Raw genomic sequence first — 13,597 nt, forward strand, 5'->3', positions numbered from 1 at the left:
GGATAATATGACATGCAGACTACTTGTAGGATTGTGCTTTTAAAAACACAGCTTTTTGTGCAATACCACTTTCATTGATTTGTAGACAAAGAGAATGTGTCCTGATAGGATTAATGGTTGTTGCATAGTTACAGCCTTCTAAAACCGTGTATGTATAACTAATTTTCAGAGCATCTTTAATGTTACTGAAATGAACTCTGAGTTGAATGCCATGTCTTCTCCATATGCATTATTATTGTTGTCTTGTTTTATTTTTCCTCATAATTGGACTCGAAATATCTGACGCACGTGGTCCATTTTCCTAGAAGGTAATTTTATATACATACGTTTTTCTAAAATGTACTCTTCTCTCATGCGCATGTGTGTGCGGTATCAATTGTGCTTTTCTCTCTTACAGGGAAAACATTCCAGCTCTACTCCCATAATTTAATAGCTTTGTTTGAACAAGCCAAAAAAACAGGATTAGCTGCTCATATTCAAACTCATAGGTTTCCTGACAAAATATTACCAAGGTACAGATCTTAGAGGCAATTTCTAACAAGTGAAAATTTCCTTAAATGCTTTTATATGCTGTTGAGTTAGTAGTATGAAAGGCCCTCTGCATCTATGGCTGATGCATTTTTTAACTGTTATTCCAGGAAGTTTGCCTTAACGACAAAGATTCCTGATACAAAAGGATGCCACAAATGCTGTATAGGTGAGTAGGCACTCAGGTTTACAATTTTTTCCTGGCCTTTGTTGTTGGACAACATGGCATGTCTTAAACTCATTTCCTTTTAATTGACTTAGTTCATTGTTCAGAAAACAGTATGACTACTTTATATCTTAATGCTGCACCTAATTAGTATATGGTTTTCCTTCTAATTAATGCAGGGGGTCTTTATGCTATTCAGTGGCATTGATACACAAGCATTTTTCATATCAGCTCTTAACCTAGAAGTGTTGCCGTCTAGAGCAAGACGCTGAAAGGAAACCCCGGGGAGTGCTGGTAGAGTGCAGCTGACGTGTTGCACGTTCCCTCTGAGAGCTGCCAAGGACGAGAGTCGAGCTCTCCGTGAATGGGCTGATGTTTAGGATCGCTGGTTTCAACCATGAGCCAGCTAGTTACCGTGACATGCAGACAGCCTGCGAATGTACCACTTGTCACAGGATCCCACACTTGTTGCACATACGCAAATAGCCTTTCTGCTTTGTTAGTTTGGCTCAAGCGTTGACCTAGATCCAACTTTTAGCGAGGCTAATTTGAAAAGTATTTTTTCCACAAAGAAGTTGCTGGACATGATAAAAATGATGTCAGCCTGGGGAGGACTGAAGCCATCATTCAAGTTCTAAGTGCCTGCAAAAAAGTCTTAGAGCTTGTGAAGTAATAGATTTGTCTTTGGCGTCACTGACTTTCAAAAAAGCTTGGGTTTTCTACAGAATGCACATCCCTTTGAAAAACGGACATGAGAAATTGTACCTTTGCACTCTTAAAAATGCTTAAAGAGAGAACAAAATACCTAGTTGCGAGCTTGGATATCCCGTGTCTACAGGCGGCATATTTGCAAATGATTCCTGAAGTCAAGCTTAGCCTGGGCCTTTCATTCCCACACCTGCTGCAGCCCCAGGAAGAAGGCTTTGCAGCTTTTACGGCAGAAATGCTTGTTGTTATTAAGTATACAGATAATTGAGTTTATTTGGAATGTGGCACAATAGTAATCACTAAAGATATTTGAACGCTATGCCAGAAGACAATTATTAGTGTGAAAATGGTAGTATTTCTTAAATTATTTGTAAAAATAGCTGCATTTTTTAGTTTCTCTTTATGAATGCATTGAACTTGCTGGACTTAAAAAGGTTTTGTTTATTTGCTTGTTTTATATAGTAAGAAATCCATACACAGGACATAAGTATCTGTGTGGGGCACTGCAGTCTGGAATTGTTCTTCTACAGTGGTATGAGCCAATGCAGAAATTCATGTTAATAAAGGTAAGTATTTTATTTTAGTTTACAACATTTAATTTTGCTTGTCCCTCTTTTCTGCCCCGATATCTTAATCATTATACTGTTGTTGAAATAACCTTTCTAGAATTTGTAATGGAAAGTACATCCTAGTCTAGTCCCATTTGTGGGTTTCTGGGCGCTTAAAAATCTGGCTTGACACACTTTGACTAAGAAAATCCAATGAGTGAAGTCAAATGAAGTGTTGGATCAAGCCCAGTACTCGCAATAACGGGCTCCTACCATATCCCTCTGAACAACATAATGTTGCTCACAGCTTGTGCTGTCTTAAAGTGGATTCTCAGTAGCAGTGAAAAACTCTTCTGTATCTTTTTGTGCATGTTGTTTTAAGCTTCTTGTTTTCAAGGTAGAAGGAAATACTACAAATGCCTTATTTTTTTTTTTCCAGCACTTTGATTTTCCTTTGCCAAGTCCTTTGAATGTGTTTGAAATGCTAGTGATACCAGAGCAGGAGTACCCGATGGTCTGCGTGGCTATCAGTAAGGGTACTGAACCAAATCAAGTAGTTCAGTTTGAGACAATCAACTTGAACTCTGCATCTTCATGGTTTACAGAAATTGGTGCAGGTAAGACTTTGTTGGTCTGTCTTGCAGCTGTTTAATGTCTGGTAACTATTGAATCTTTTCCTCAGAAGACGTTTGGAAGCCCTTTATGCTAGGCAAAATGATGCAGTTTCTCTACCTAAAGCATATGAAACACAAGAAATTCCGTCTGAACATAAGAAAACCCTTTTTCACTGTGAGGGTGGCTGAACACTGGAGCAGGTTGACCAGAGAGGTCGCGGAGTCTCCATTCAAAACCCAACTGGGCATGGTCCTGGGCAACCTGCTCTAGGTGACTTGCTTGAGCAAGGAGACCAGACGGTCTCCAGAGGTCCCTTCCAACACCAACTATTCCGTGATTCAGTGATATTGAACCTGATCCCAAGTTCTTCTTGTGATGATCTGCCAACTTCAGTGTAAACTATCTTAAAAGACTTCATTTTTAGACATGGAATTTAAGGAATTTAAGGAATTAAAATTCCTTAAATAGTAATGCAGACCCTAACGACTGAGTTCTTCCCATTCGTAGTTGCATACTGTTTTCTTCTAACTGGGGTCAGTCTCACTGCTCTTTCCCCTTCTCTCTTGTGTAAAGCCTCGTGTTAGTCAACCTCGCATCTTGTCAGTCCTCCAGCCCTTGGTGGGGGCTTGTCATCTTCAGTTGGTTATTAATAAGTAGAAGATTCTGTTTGATCTTCAAAAGCTATTTGATATCTTCCAGATGCTTTTCTCTGCTGGCTTTGATGGATCCTTTTTTTCACATTAAAATACTGCTCTTTAGCAGCTGTATGGAGAATTTGATTAAAACTATGAAAAATATTAAATTCTAGTTTAATATCAGCACAATAATCTTTCCAGACATTAATTTATGGGAAAAGAGGGTTGGGTTTTTGGGTTTTTTTAATTCCCTTGATGATTTCTTTTGTTCATTATTGGGCCTTTTCATGAAGAAAGCTGACTTACATTTTAAGTTAGAGCTTAGCATAGCATTTTTTGCTGATAAGCAGTAGCTCTTTTATATTAAATACATGCTTTGAGCTGTTTGGCTTGTCCTTAGGCCCTGTTCTGCTCCCATAGCATTCTGGGATCATGCAGCCTTAGTAAAAGAATAACAAATATTGCAGATGGCAAAAGGCTTGTAACATACTGAAAAGGCTGTTGCAGTTGGAGAGAGGCTGACAGGAGGGGAGGCTGCGATCAGACTTGCGATGTGGTGTAACGTAATCTGTTTTCGTTTTCCCAAGGCAATCAGCAGTTAGATGCCATTCATGTAACACAGCTGGAAAGAGACACCGTCTTAGTCTGCCTGGACAGTAAGTAACGTGTATCTGTTGGGCACCTTAACTACACCTCGTGCAAAACTTGTTTTGCCACAGTTGTTGATTTTTAACTCTACCATAAGTTAATTTTTCTCTCTTCATTGCTAATTTGTGTTGGAATGTTTCCTAATAGATACAGTTCAGATAAGGGATCTTTTCGCTTTGACTCTTGTGATTCCACTTCCCCTCTTCCTATGTGTATATTCTTCTTATTTTTCCTATTTCTGTTCCTTTCAAAATGAAATCTGTAATGCAGCATTACAGATTAATATTCACATATATGCAAATCGGAAAAATTTAAAACTTATCTGGAAAACATGGCACTTGCCTATTGCATATGCTTAGCAGGATAGATAGCTAACACTACATCGTGCACGGTAACAATAATTCATATGCATCAGAAGTGAATATTGCAATGGGAACTTTGCAATGACTTAATCTGCTTCAGTTTCAACGTTTATATAGACAACCATAGGTTGTCTGCACTAAATTTGTTATTTTTAGAAAGGCTGTCAAAAAAAGTCTAAAAACATACAGAAATATTTAAGATGGTTTCTGTCTTTACTTCGAGAGAAGGATGCTCATTGTTTTGTTGCCTGAAAGTTGAAGTTAGTATTTCATACTTAGAGCCACCTGTAATCCTCTTCAGCAGTGGGTTTTAATACTTGATTTTCTGTTTTTCTTGAGAATTTGTGAAAATTGTGAATTTACAAGGGAAGTTGAAGTCCAGCAAGAAATTGGCCTCTGAGCTGAGCTTTGATTTCTGCATTGAATCAGTGGGTAAGTGATTTTGTTCTGTACTTGTTCTGAAGAACTGAGAACTTGAAATGATGAATTTTGAAGGGGTTTTAATGGATTGGTCTAGTGCACCCCTTGGGGCCTGACACTGAAAAATGCTTGCTTTAGGATATTGTGAGCTGTGTCCTTGTCTCCACTGACATGTTTAAGAAAATAAGCCAGTTGCCAGGCAGTACGTGTCTGACCTGCGCATGTTTCCAGCTGGTGTCATTTCTGTCTTAAAAATAAGTTGTATCACGATTTGATTGAAAAATGTTGATTGTTCCTGGTCATTTCCATAGCACTGAGAAGAATCTTTGGAAAAAAAGATTTCTATGTTAGTAATACATTCATTTGCATCAGTCTTCTAAAAGCTAGGATTTTATATAAAGTGATAGCACATCCATTTTTTAATAGTACGGGTAATAGTATTTGAATCTAATTCTTAATAGAACGCAGCAGCCTTGCTCCTAAAAGTTGCATTATAATTACCAAGCGAGTATTTCTGCCATAAAAAGCTATAAAAATTAGAAGTATCTGGTTAACATACATTAAAGAATTCTGTATTTCAGGACCTGAACTTCTTTCCGGAACCAAAATCAGTAATAGAAAGCCAACTCATTTTTGTTAGCAGTTCTGTACAATTTAGACTTCAGGATATTCCTCAGGCATCTTCCCTTTAACAGAAGATTCTTGACATAGGTATTTTGTACTTTAACAGCAGCTGCTAAAGCAATGCACATTCTTATATACAGAATCTCTATTTAGATATGTCAGAACCATCCCGAAGGAAGAACTGTTATGATATTTTTAATCAAGCCTGTGACTCTTCTCTAAATTCTGATGTGTTCTAATTACCTGCTTTACCTCTATCGTACAACATCTCCTGCTGACACATGCGTAACATGACTCAGCCATTACCTTTTCCTTGAACCCTGAAGGAATTCATAGACAGAAGCATTTATTCCAAAGTCTTGCACTTACCAGCTGACTTGGAATAACGTGAGCAGTTCTTTATGCTCCAAGTGGGCTCTTGGGAATTCAGAGTATTAAAGAACTCTGTTGTCTGATTGCAGGGTAGAGTGAGGAGTAACAGATAAAGATGTAAATCTAAATGTAGAGAAAAAGGCAGCTGTGAAAGACATTGCTCTTGGGATTCTGTTAAATGCCTTTGTTTTGTGTGTTTAGGGTATAGCTAATACTGAGCAGATACAAAATGTGACTGTGAGGAACAAAGAAAAACAAGCAGGATCTCGGAAAATAGTTCATGTATAAAATATATGTGTCTGTAACACTGCTTAGAGAATACCAAGTTCTTCATCCATTATTTTAAGCAGTCTGGTAGTTAAATCATTCAGAGCTGGTAGCTTTCTGTGTTCTCTCTTTAGCCCTGAATGGAAGACTCCTCCCATTTTTCATACTCATGTCTATTTTGAAGTAAATATAATTAAAATGATGTGTAATTTCCAGTGACCCGCTGGGTTTTGACTGGCAGCATGTTTAACCACTTCCTGGTGTTTTCTCCAAAGTCAAATCATTAGCAGAAAAAGATCTGGAGAATAGAAGTGTAAGGGAGTAAAGGAAAAAACAGAGATGCCTGTCTTGTCTTGGCAAACGGGGAATGTCTGAGTGGTATGCTTTGAACTGAATTGTAAAAAGTGTCTCTCTGATCCAAATAGTAACTTCAGTCCAGTTTTTTTATGGTGATTTCAGAGTTTGGGTCTTCTGCCAGGAGTCCAAGTCTCACCATGCATTTTCTCCACGTGCTTCCCATGATTGCTGCTGGAAACCCAGATTTCCCTGGTTCAAACAAGCTATGCTTGGGTCTGATTTTATGTTTCTCCTCTGCAGTGTGCCTTCAAGACAGTGTGCTGGCCTTCTGGAAGCATGGCATGCAGGGCAAAAGCTTTAAGTCAGATGAAGTAAGTAATTTCCCAGTCTTTCCAGATTTAGTTTCTTCCTGGTCCTCATCTACCAGCTGATCCTGACTGACTCTTCTAGCTGCTTCCCTGGTGATAGTGTCTGTGCCCCTCATTGTCACCATTTTAGCTTTCTGGGTTCTTTCTCTGACTTGCTGCCACGTGTTGCCATTGGTAAAGCACATGTGCTTTTACCAACACCATTTCCAAGCATACAGTTTAGAGACACCTGGACTGGTTCTGCACAGAGTCAGTGCAGATCTGGTAGAAGCAGCATTTGGTTTTTTTGGCTCTCCTGAAAAAACTCTAGTTGGCAGCATCCCTTTAACTCTGCATGAAATTGCAGGGGAAAGCCAGTCTCTCTGCTGGCAAAGATTTCCACAAAATATTCCAAGTGTGCTAACAACAAGTCCTCTAGACTCATAACTATCTACTATATGTAATTTTTTTTAAATAAGTCTTATTTTATGAAATTTAAAAGATTTTTTTAACTTAGTGTTGATTTATCTGATTCAGTCCGGTAATTTGCACTAAATGTTATTTGAATTTTTGAAAAGACTAATCAGGGTTTTTTTCCTTCAAACTCAGACCTTTTTGTTTCATTTTACCACTGAAATGGGCCTTAATGTCTCCATATTTCTACAGGTGACCCAAGAGATATCAGATGAGACCAGGGTTTTCCGCTTGCTGGGATCAGACAGGTAATCACCCTGAAGAAACATAAACCTTTTATTTTCTCTAAACAAGCTTTCTACCTACCAGCTGAAATTCTGCTCCAGACTACCACAAATCCATCTGTAGGCAGTCCTGTGGGAGGTAGCGACACTGTTTCCTGCCTGCAATAGTCAAAAATTTAATTAGTGATTGCATCCAAATCCAAAATGATTTCCAAGGGCCCTGTGACCTCCCCCACTTTCCACTGCAGAGATGGAACTGTGAACAAAAACGCAGTATATAGGAGAAAAATCTACAGGCAGAGATGGCAGCCGCCTTTGGCAGATGGTAAGCGTGGTGCCCAGTGCACTTCTGGAAAGGCTTCTGGCTTGGATTCTGGCTTTGGTTTGGATTTTCAAAGTGAACTGGCATCACCTTGGTAACTAATTACTTAAGTAATCTTCACTACTCCGAACCTTGAGGCCTGGAAATCTGCTGTATACCAGCAGTGCAGGGGATATATTCTATTATTGCAAGAATAAGCTTCTGCTGAGGTCCATTGCTGTACAAATGCTGTGTGTATTAGTCCAGGTGTGTGCTGTACTGAGTCTTTCTTGCATACTGGAATTGATACCTTTAAATGGCTCACATTTCTGTGTTGTGCTGATGAACACAGGGGTGTCCTAAACATGCAGAGCGATGGAGAGCAGTGTCTTATCTGGTTCACCTCCACTTTTATAAAAAACATGCATATCTGAATAACAACTTGGTGCAAAGCACACTTTGGGGTGGGAAAGAAGGTTGAAGTCCTTCCAGTAAGTGTAGTTTTGTGAGAAAACATTTTCTTCCTTTCTGATCTCATTCAACTGATTTGCCTTCATTTTGTATTTCTGCATCGCTATACAAGCAGAGCAGGAGTCTTTTCTACCATGCTTCTGTGAGTGAGATGTGGCAACACCTTTTTGACTTGGATCACTTAAGAATTACTGAGTTGCAGAAGTGAAGATGAGGGATGGAAGCTGTTAGGAGAGAGACTTCATTTGAAGACCCTTTGGGGAATGTGACATGGGAGATCAGCGTGTGAAATACTAACACTGAGATAGGCTCCCTTTGAGATATCCAACGGGTAGGGTTAAACCAGCACAGTTCGCTTATTTGAAAAGTATGTGGAAAACAAAAAGCAGAGGGAAGCTTAATACTAAAAATCACAGGATATAGTCTTAGGAACTGGTGCAGAGAAACGCAGGCACTAAACAGCTGGAAAGGAGAGGGGAGGTCGAAGGCCTGACCACGCTAGCTGACAACAAGAGGACGTTCTGCTTGTCAGGGTTTGGCATGGAAGTGGTGTGTAGGACACAGCTGTCAGCACACCAAGATGGCGAGAGCCACGTTTTCCAGAGGAACCTACAGGAACGTTACCCAGCAGGATAAGACTGACATGGGGTTCGGTGTTCTCTATGAACCCATTGGAGGATAAATATTTTGAAGAGAGAAGAAGAGTTTGAATTAATGGCTGATATTTATCACAAGACGTAGGAGGTATAAACACATTTAGGCTGCAGATGATAAGAGGGTTGAGTCTCCTCACAACACTGTGGTTCCGAGATAACTTCCCAGTAGAAGTACAGGATATAACTTATTTCAGGGTGGAGCATACTGGTTTGGAGGCAGTTTGTGACGCGTTGCACGTGCTGCGGTTGCAGGTGGCAGATCCTGGTTGAGGAAGCCCCTTCTAGTTCTCTGGTCCTTGTAAAGGATGTTTTAGCATTTTTATCAGAAGTGTTGCTACACAGAATGGAAAATGAGGTAACTGATTTAAAGAATAAAATACCCAAGATATTTAGGAGAACCTGTATCTCTCCCATCTTTATACACCTGGGAGCGACAGGTCTGTTCTTCCTCGGTGGGAGCAGTTAAACCGCGTGCTTCATATTTTGCCGCTGACCGTTTGGGGTTTTGTTTGTGTGTTGCTTGCAGGGTGGTAGTGCTGGAAAGCAGGCCAACAGAAAACCCGACGGCACACAGCAATCTCTACATCCTGGCTGGACATGAAAATAGTTACTAAGCAACAGTAACCCAACGCAAATAACAGAACGAATTCACCACATCAGGAAAAGAGAAGCATTAGAAAACTCTGTACAAGCCGGACTACGACTTCCTGTTTCTTTTCTTGACACCTAAAGGATCTTGTTTTAGGCTAGAAATCAATACACTTTTGCAGCTGAGGGCAGCTGGTTCTGTCTCTTGCCACTGTGTGGTTGGTTATGTCGAGTTTGCTTAATAAAAGCTATGAGATAAATAGCCCTTTACTCATGAGTCATAGGGAAACAGAGCCTTTAAAATAATGTTATGCCGTAAAGGTGCCATAAACTGTTAAATATTTTACTTCCCTTGGATTTTCCTTGTATTCTGTAGATATAGATAGAGTGCTGGCTGTTTCCCTGTTTTATACTGAGTCTTATTCTTAATAAAAATGATTTGTGTAGGAAGTGAAAGTATCTGCAAAGCTTTTTGTTTTTAAATCTGCCATTCAGTATGGCTTTGTATAATAGATTATTTAATCCTTATTTATTAATCTGCTGCTAGAATGGTGTAATGTATCTAACTTTTAGCAAAGGAAGGTTGCAGAGCAGCTTACAGTTTTGGTTGTTTTTTTTTTTTTTACAATTGTAAAAAAATTTGATTATTCTTTTTTCTTGTAGAGATGTAGTGCATTCTTGAGGGGTATGCTACAATGTTGGTTGATCTTGTAAAAATGCAGTTTTGTACAACAAAATATTTTGTATTGGTTTTGCCTGCAGAATTGCCATAAAAGGGATTTTCTTATTTACTAGATATAGGGTGTGTGTACACAAAATATAATATTGATATCAAACGTTGCTACTGGTTGAGTGTATACAATATGTGTGTGCGTGTGTCTGTGCATGTGTGGTAAGTTGACCGGCAGTGTGTATATTTTATATATATATATATTTATATATATATAAAAATGTACAAAATATATATGCTTTATTTTCATAAATTAGGGATAAGCCTTGTGACATGAAATGGAAATATATGCGGATTGTACCTGGTCATCCTTAATGAATGAAAGTATCACGTATCAAAACTGCCCATGACGTATAGTTTATTTATACTATTCCAGAAGGGAACCTATAGGATAACTGAGCTTTCTAGCTTTCTGTTTGAATAGTTATCCAGCTGTTGTCAGTCAGACTGTCATTTGCGGATAGTTAGTTCCCCACCTGTGTAGTATAAATAAATATGATAAGAACTAGTATTCTATAATAAAGCTTCACATCACTTCTTCCCTTTCCCTATTTTTGGTTTGTCACCTGCATTTTTCTTTCTCTTTTATTTCTCCAGTAGAGTCACATTGGTCTCTTTTGTCTTCCTCATTAATTAAAATTCTTGAGGTACCATTAAATATGAATATAGTCTGACTACAGGATAGGGTATGGTTTTACTACCTCACACTAACCTGCAAGCTTTGATGCAAGTAAACACAGTCCATAGGCGGATACAGTAGCAGTTCATTAACATTTGAATGGAGGGTTTTTTAAATGAAACCCTACTGTATACTGCTGTCCGATTCAATTTCAGTGATCTGCTACCCTAAAAAAAACAGGTTAGAAGCTTCACAAGTCGTTTTAATAAAGCAATAAAGGTAAGTGTGTTAGAATGGCTTGCCCTGACTCGAGACTCTGCTGACACGGTTAGCAGAATCTGAGTGGTTTGATCTTAACTCGCAAGGTGAAGAATGGAGAGCTGGGTTGTCTGCTTAGGCATCAAACTACTTGATTCATAATTTAACATCGATGGAACTAACTCAGCACACATGATGAATCAGTAATGCCTTTTGTTACTAGGTACAGCTGGAGTTTTATGTTGTTCTGAAGGTCTGGAAGGAAAACAAGACCTGCACACAATTTAGCATTTTGTCCACTTAGCACTGTCATTCAAAACTAATTCTTTATTGTTGATTTGATATTTAAATCAAGCCAACCTTTTCAGTTCTGAAACTGTATCGAGGTTTAATGACTAAGTGTACAGACAGAACTTAAAAAACCAGTCCACAATATATTGAAAATATTTTAAGTGGTCAATTGTAATTGGAGATGAAATATTAGGAAAAAAAAAAAAAAGGACACTGAAGATTTGTGTTTTAAAGAAATTGAGGGAAAGGAGTCTGTTGTAGCATGAAGTCCTTTATTTTAGCTTCTAAAACTGACTTCTTTCCGGAAGTAATTCTCAAGGTGTTCCATAACTGGATAGCAAAAGTCTGTGGCTGTTTAGTTTATAGTGAGTGAGGGTGAGGATATCAGAAAAAATTTGGTGTTTGCATACATTTTTTCAGCTGTGCGTTTGATAAAGAACAATTTTGGCTAAGAGATTTCTTGATCAGATTTTTCCATGTTATGGAAGTATTTTAACAGGTGCTGTTATCAGAAGAGTCTTTTATTACCCATGCATGATTTTGGCTAGAATAAGTGGCTTCACTTGAGGTCAGCATTACATGGCATTTAGCTGTTCTCTAGTACTGAAATTACTTCTGCCATAGGCAACAGTGATTGGTGACTAACCCTAAAAAGGTATAACACCTAGACTACCATGACTTTAAAACAAAAATGAAGACAAAAGTAAAGCATAGACGTTGATCTTATAGAGCAAACATTTTCACATAATTTACCTCATTCACTGCAGAAGGAAATCTTGGCTTCATATTTGAAAACACGATGCCTAAAAGACTAGAGAAATCTGTAAATAAAATATGAGTATTTATGGGGAATAACTGGAGTAAATAACTATTAGGTCATTACACTGTCATGGAACAAATAAGTATTTTTCTTTGAATGACAGGAATGACTGGGGATTTGCTGAATCATAAAAATGCATCTAGGAAAGTCCTCATTTAATCAAACCTCATTTTTTAGCTGTTAAAGCATTTCTAGTCGTGTGTTCTGAAATGCTTTGTCCAGTCTGGCTTAATAGACTAATGGGATTTCTGACATGATCTGCAGGATACTGTTTCCTAGTGTAGAAGTTGGCGTTCCTGCTTTAGCGGAGCATGGCACAACTGATTTGCATGTTGCATAGCTCAACCGGCCAGTCTCAGTGGGCGACTCTGACTAGTATGTTTTGTATCTCTTAGACTGTTTAAGTTTAGTTTGGTATTGTCCGTATCTTTGTATGTTTTTGTAACGTTTCAGCCAGGGTTGAGAACAGCGTGGAATGTGATTTTGGAATTTAATAAAGCAAGGACTTGTTCACTCTCTCATTACTCTTTTGACAGATATCAAAGTATTAGTTGTTTGATGCACAAGGTTCATATATTCAACTTGGAAGCCTTAAAAGAGGCTCCCCGTGTTCTTTGAAGTGCGAACAGTATTTGAAAAGCAGCCTGTAGATGAGTCTCTTTTGATTTCCTAAACAAATTCACTGTCACTGAGAAATACAGCTGTAATCGGGATGACATCTGATTAAAAGATGAAAGGTAGAACGCGTCAGTGAGCCACTATGTCTCGGGGAAGGGGGGGCAGGTAAAGACTGGGAGACTTTCTGAAATGTACTTTTTACCTTGCTTAGTCATTAGATTGTAACTGAGATTAACTGCACTTGCTCCAGTTTGTGCAACTAGGCTTTGTTCTACTTAAATTTCTGTTGTGGTTCATTTCAGTCTATGCCAAATAAACTATGCTTTATTTGATACCTCGACGGTGTTCTAGACTTGCTGGGAACAATACCTTCTTGGACATGTCTCGAAGGAAGTACACCGATCTGTGGGTCATCTTATGGCAGCCAGCGGGAGGGCCTGATCCAGGGATGGCCAGTCTTCTCAGTGCTACAGGTTGGCTGGGAATCACAAGACGTACCCTGGATAGACTGGAGGGAAGGGAGGCCAAGGTGAGAAATCAGAATGGCTGTGGCTCTCTCCAGCTTTGCGTTACCCAGTACTCTGTTCCAGCACAGCCCCGCTGCCGGTCATACGGAGCCACCACTGAACCGCTTTTGAGTCGTCTGGCTCAAAACCCAGGTTTTTTGAGGTCGGCTACCTTGTGCCCAGTGCATTTGTCGGGTGGCAAGGAGGCGGGTGGGCTCTAAAGGAGGGTTGCTTGTAATGGGAGATCACAAGCAGGAGCATAAGCCTGGAGTAGGATCTGGAGCAGTTTATACAAGCCTTGTCCTCATGGGTTGGCCACCTGTATACTGCAAGCAGTTTAGCCCTCGATCCATCCGAATCCTAGATCTGCAGGGACATGCTAAGAGAGAAAAAGGGGATTGCAAATGTGCCTTTGGACAAGGCAAAGAGCCACCAGTAAATGAGCAGATACAGAAAAACAGTCCTCTGCACAACGATTGTTCACACTGTGGGTGAATCCCAGCA

The 13,597-nt window shown here is 39.2% G+C and overlaps 1 protein-coding gene across 1 annotated transcript in view; it reads left to right on the forward strand.

Moving 5' to 3' along the window:
• The window catches only part of MAP4K5 (mitogen-activated protein kinase kinase kinase kinase 5), a 71,363-nt gene extending 58,442 nt beyond the window's left edge, over window positions 1–12,921 (forward strand). The window contains exons 23-31 of the mRNA XM_067295192.1: window positions 398–512; window positions 639–697; window positions 1,865–1,968; window positions 2,390–2,567; window positions 3,788–3,856; window positions 4,550–4,642; window positions 6,491–6,561; window positions 7,204–7,259; window positions 9,190–12,921. Coding sequence (XP_067151293.1) covers window positions 398–512; window positions 639–697; window positions 1,865–1,968; window positions 2,390–2,567; window positions 3,788–3,856; window positions 4,550–4,642; window positions 6,491–6,561; window positions 7,204–7,259; window positions 9,190–9,277 — 833 coding nt within the window. The 3' untranslated portion in view covers window positions 9,278–12,921. The remainder of the gene's footprint in view (window positions 1–397; window positions 513–638; window positions 698–1,864; window positions 1,969–2,389; window positions 2,568–3,787; window positions 3,857–4,549; window positions 4,643–6,490; window positions 6,562–7,203; window positions 7,260–9,189) is intronic.
• Window positions 12,922–13,597: the final 676 nt, after the last annotated feature.

This window comes from Apteryx mantelli, chromosome 4 (genome assembly GCF_036417845.1).
Source record: "Apteryx mantelli isolate bAptMan1 chromosome 4, bAptMan1.hap1, whole genome shotgun sequence".
NCBI classification, from domain to species: domain Eukaryota; kingdom Metazoa; phylum Chordata; class Aves; order Apterygiformes; family Apterygidae; genus Apteryx; species Apteryx mantelli.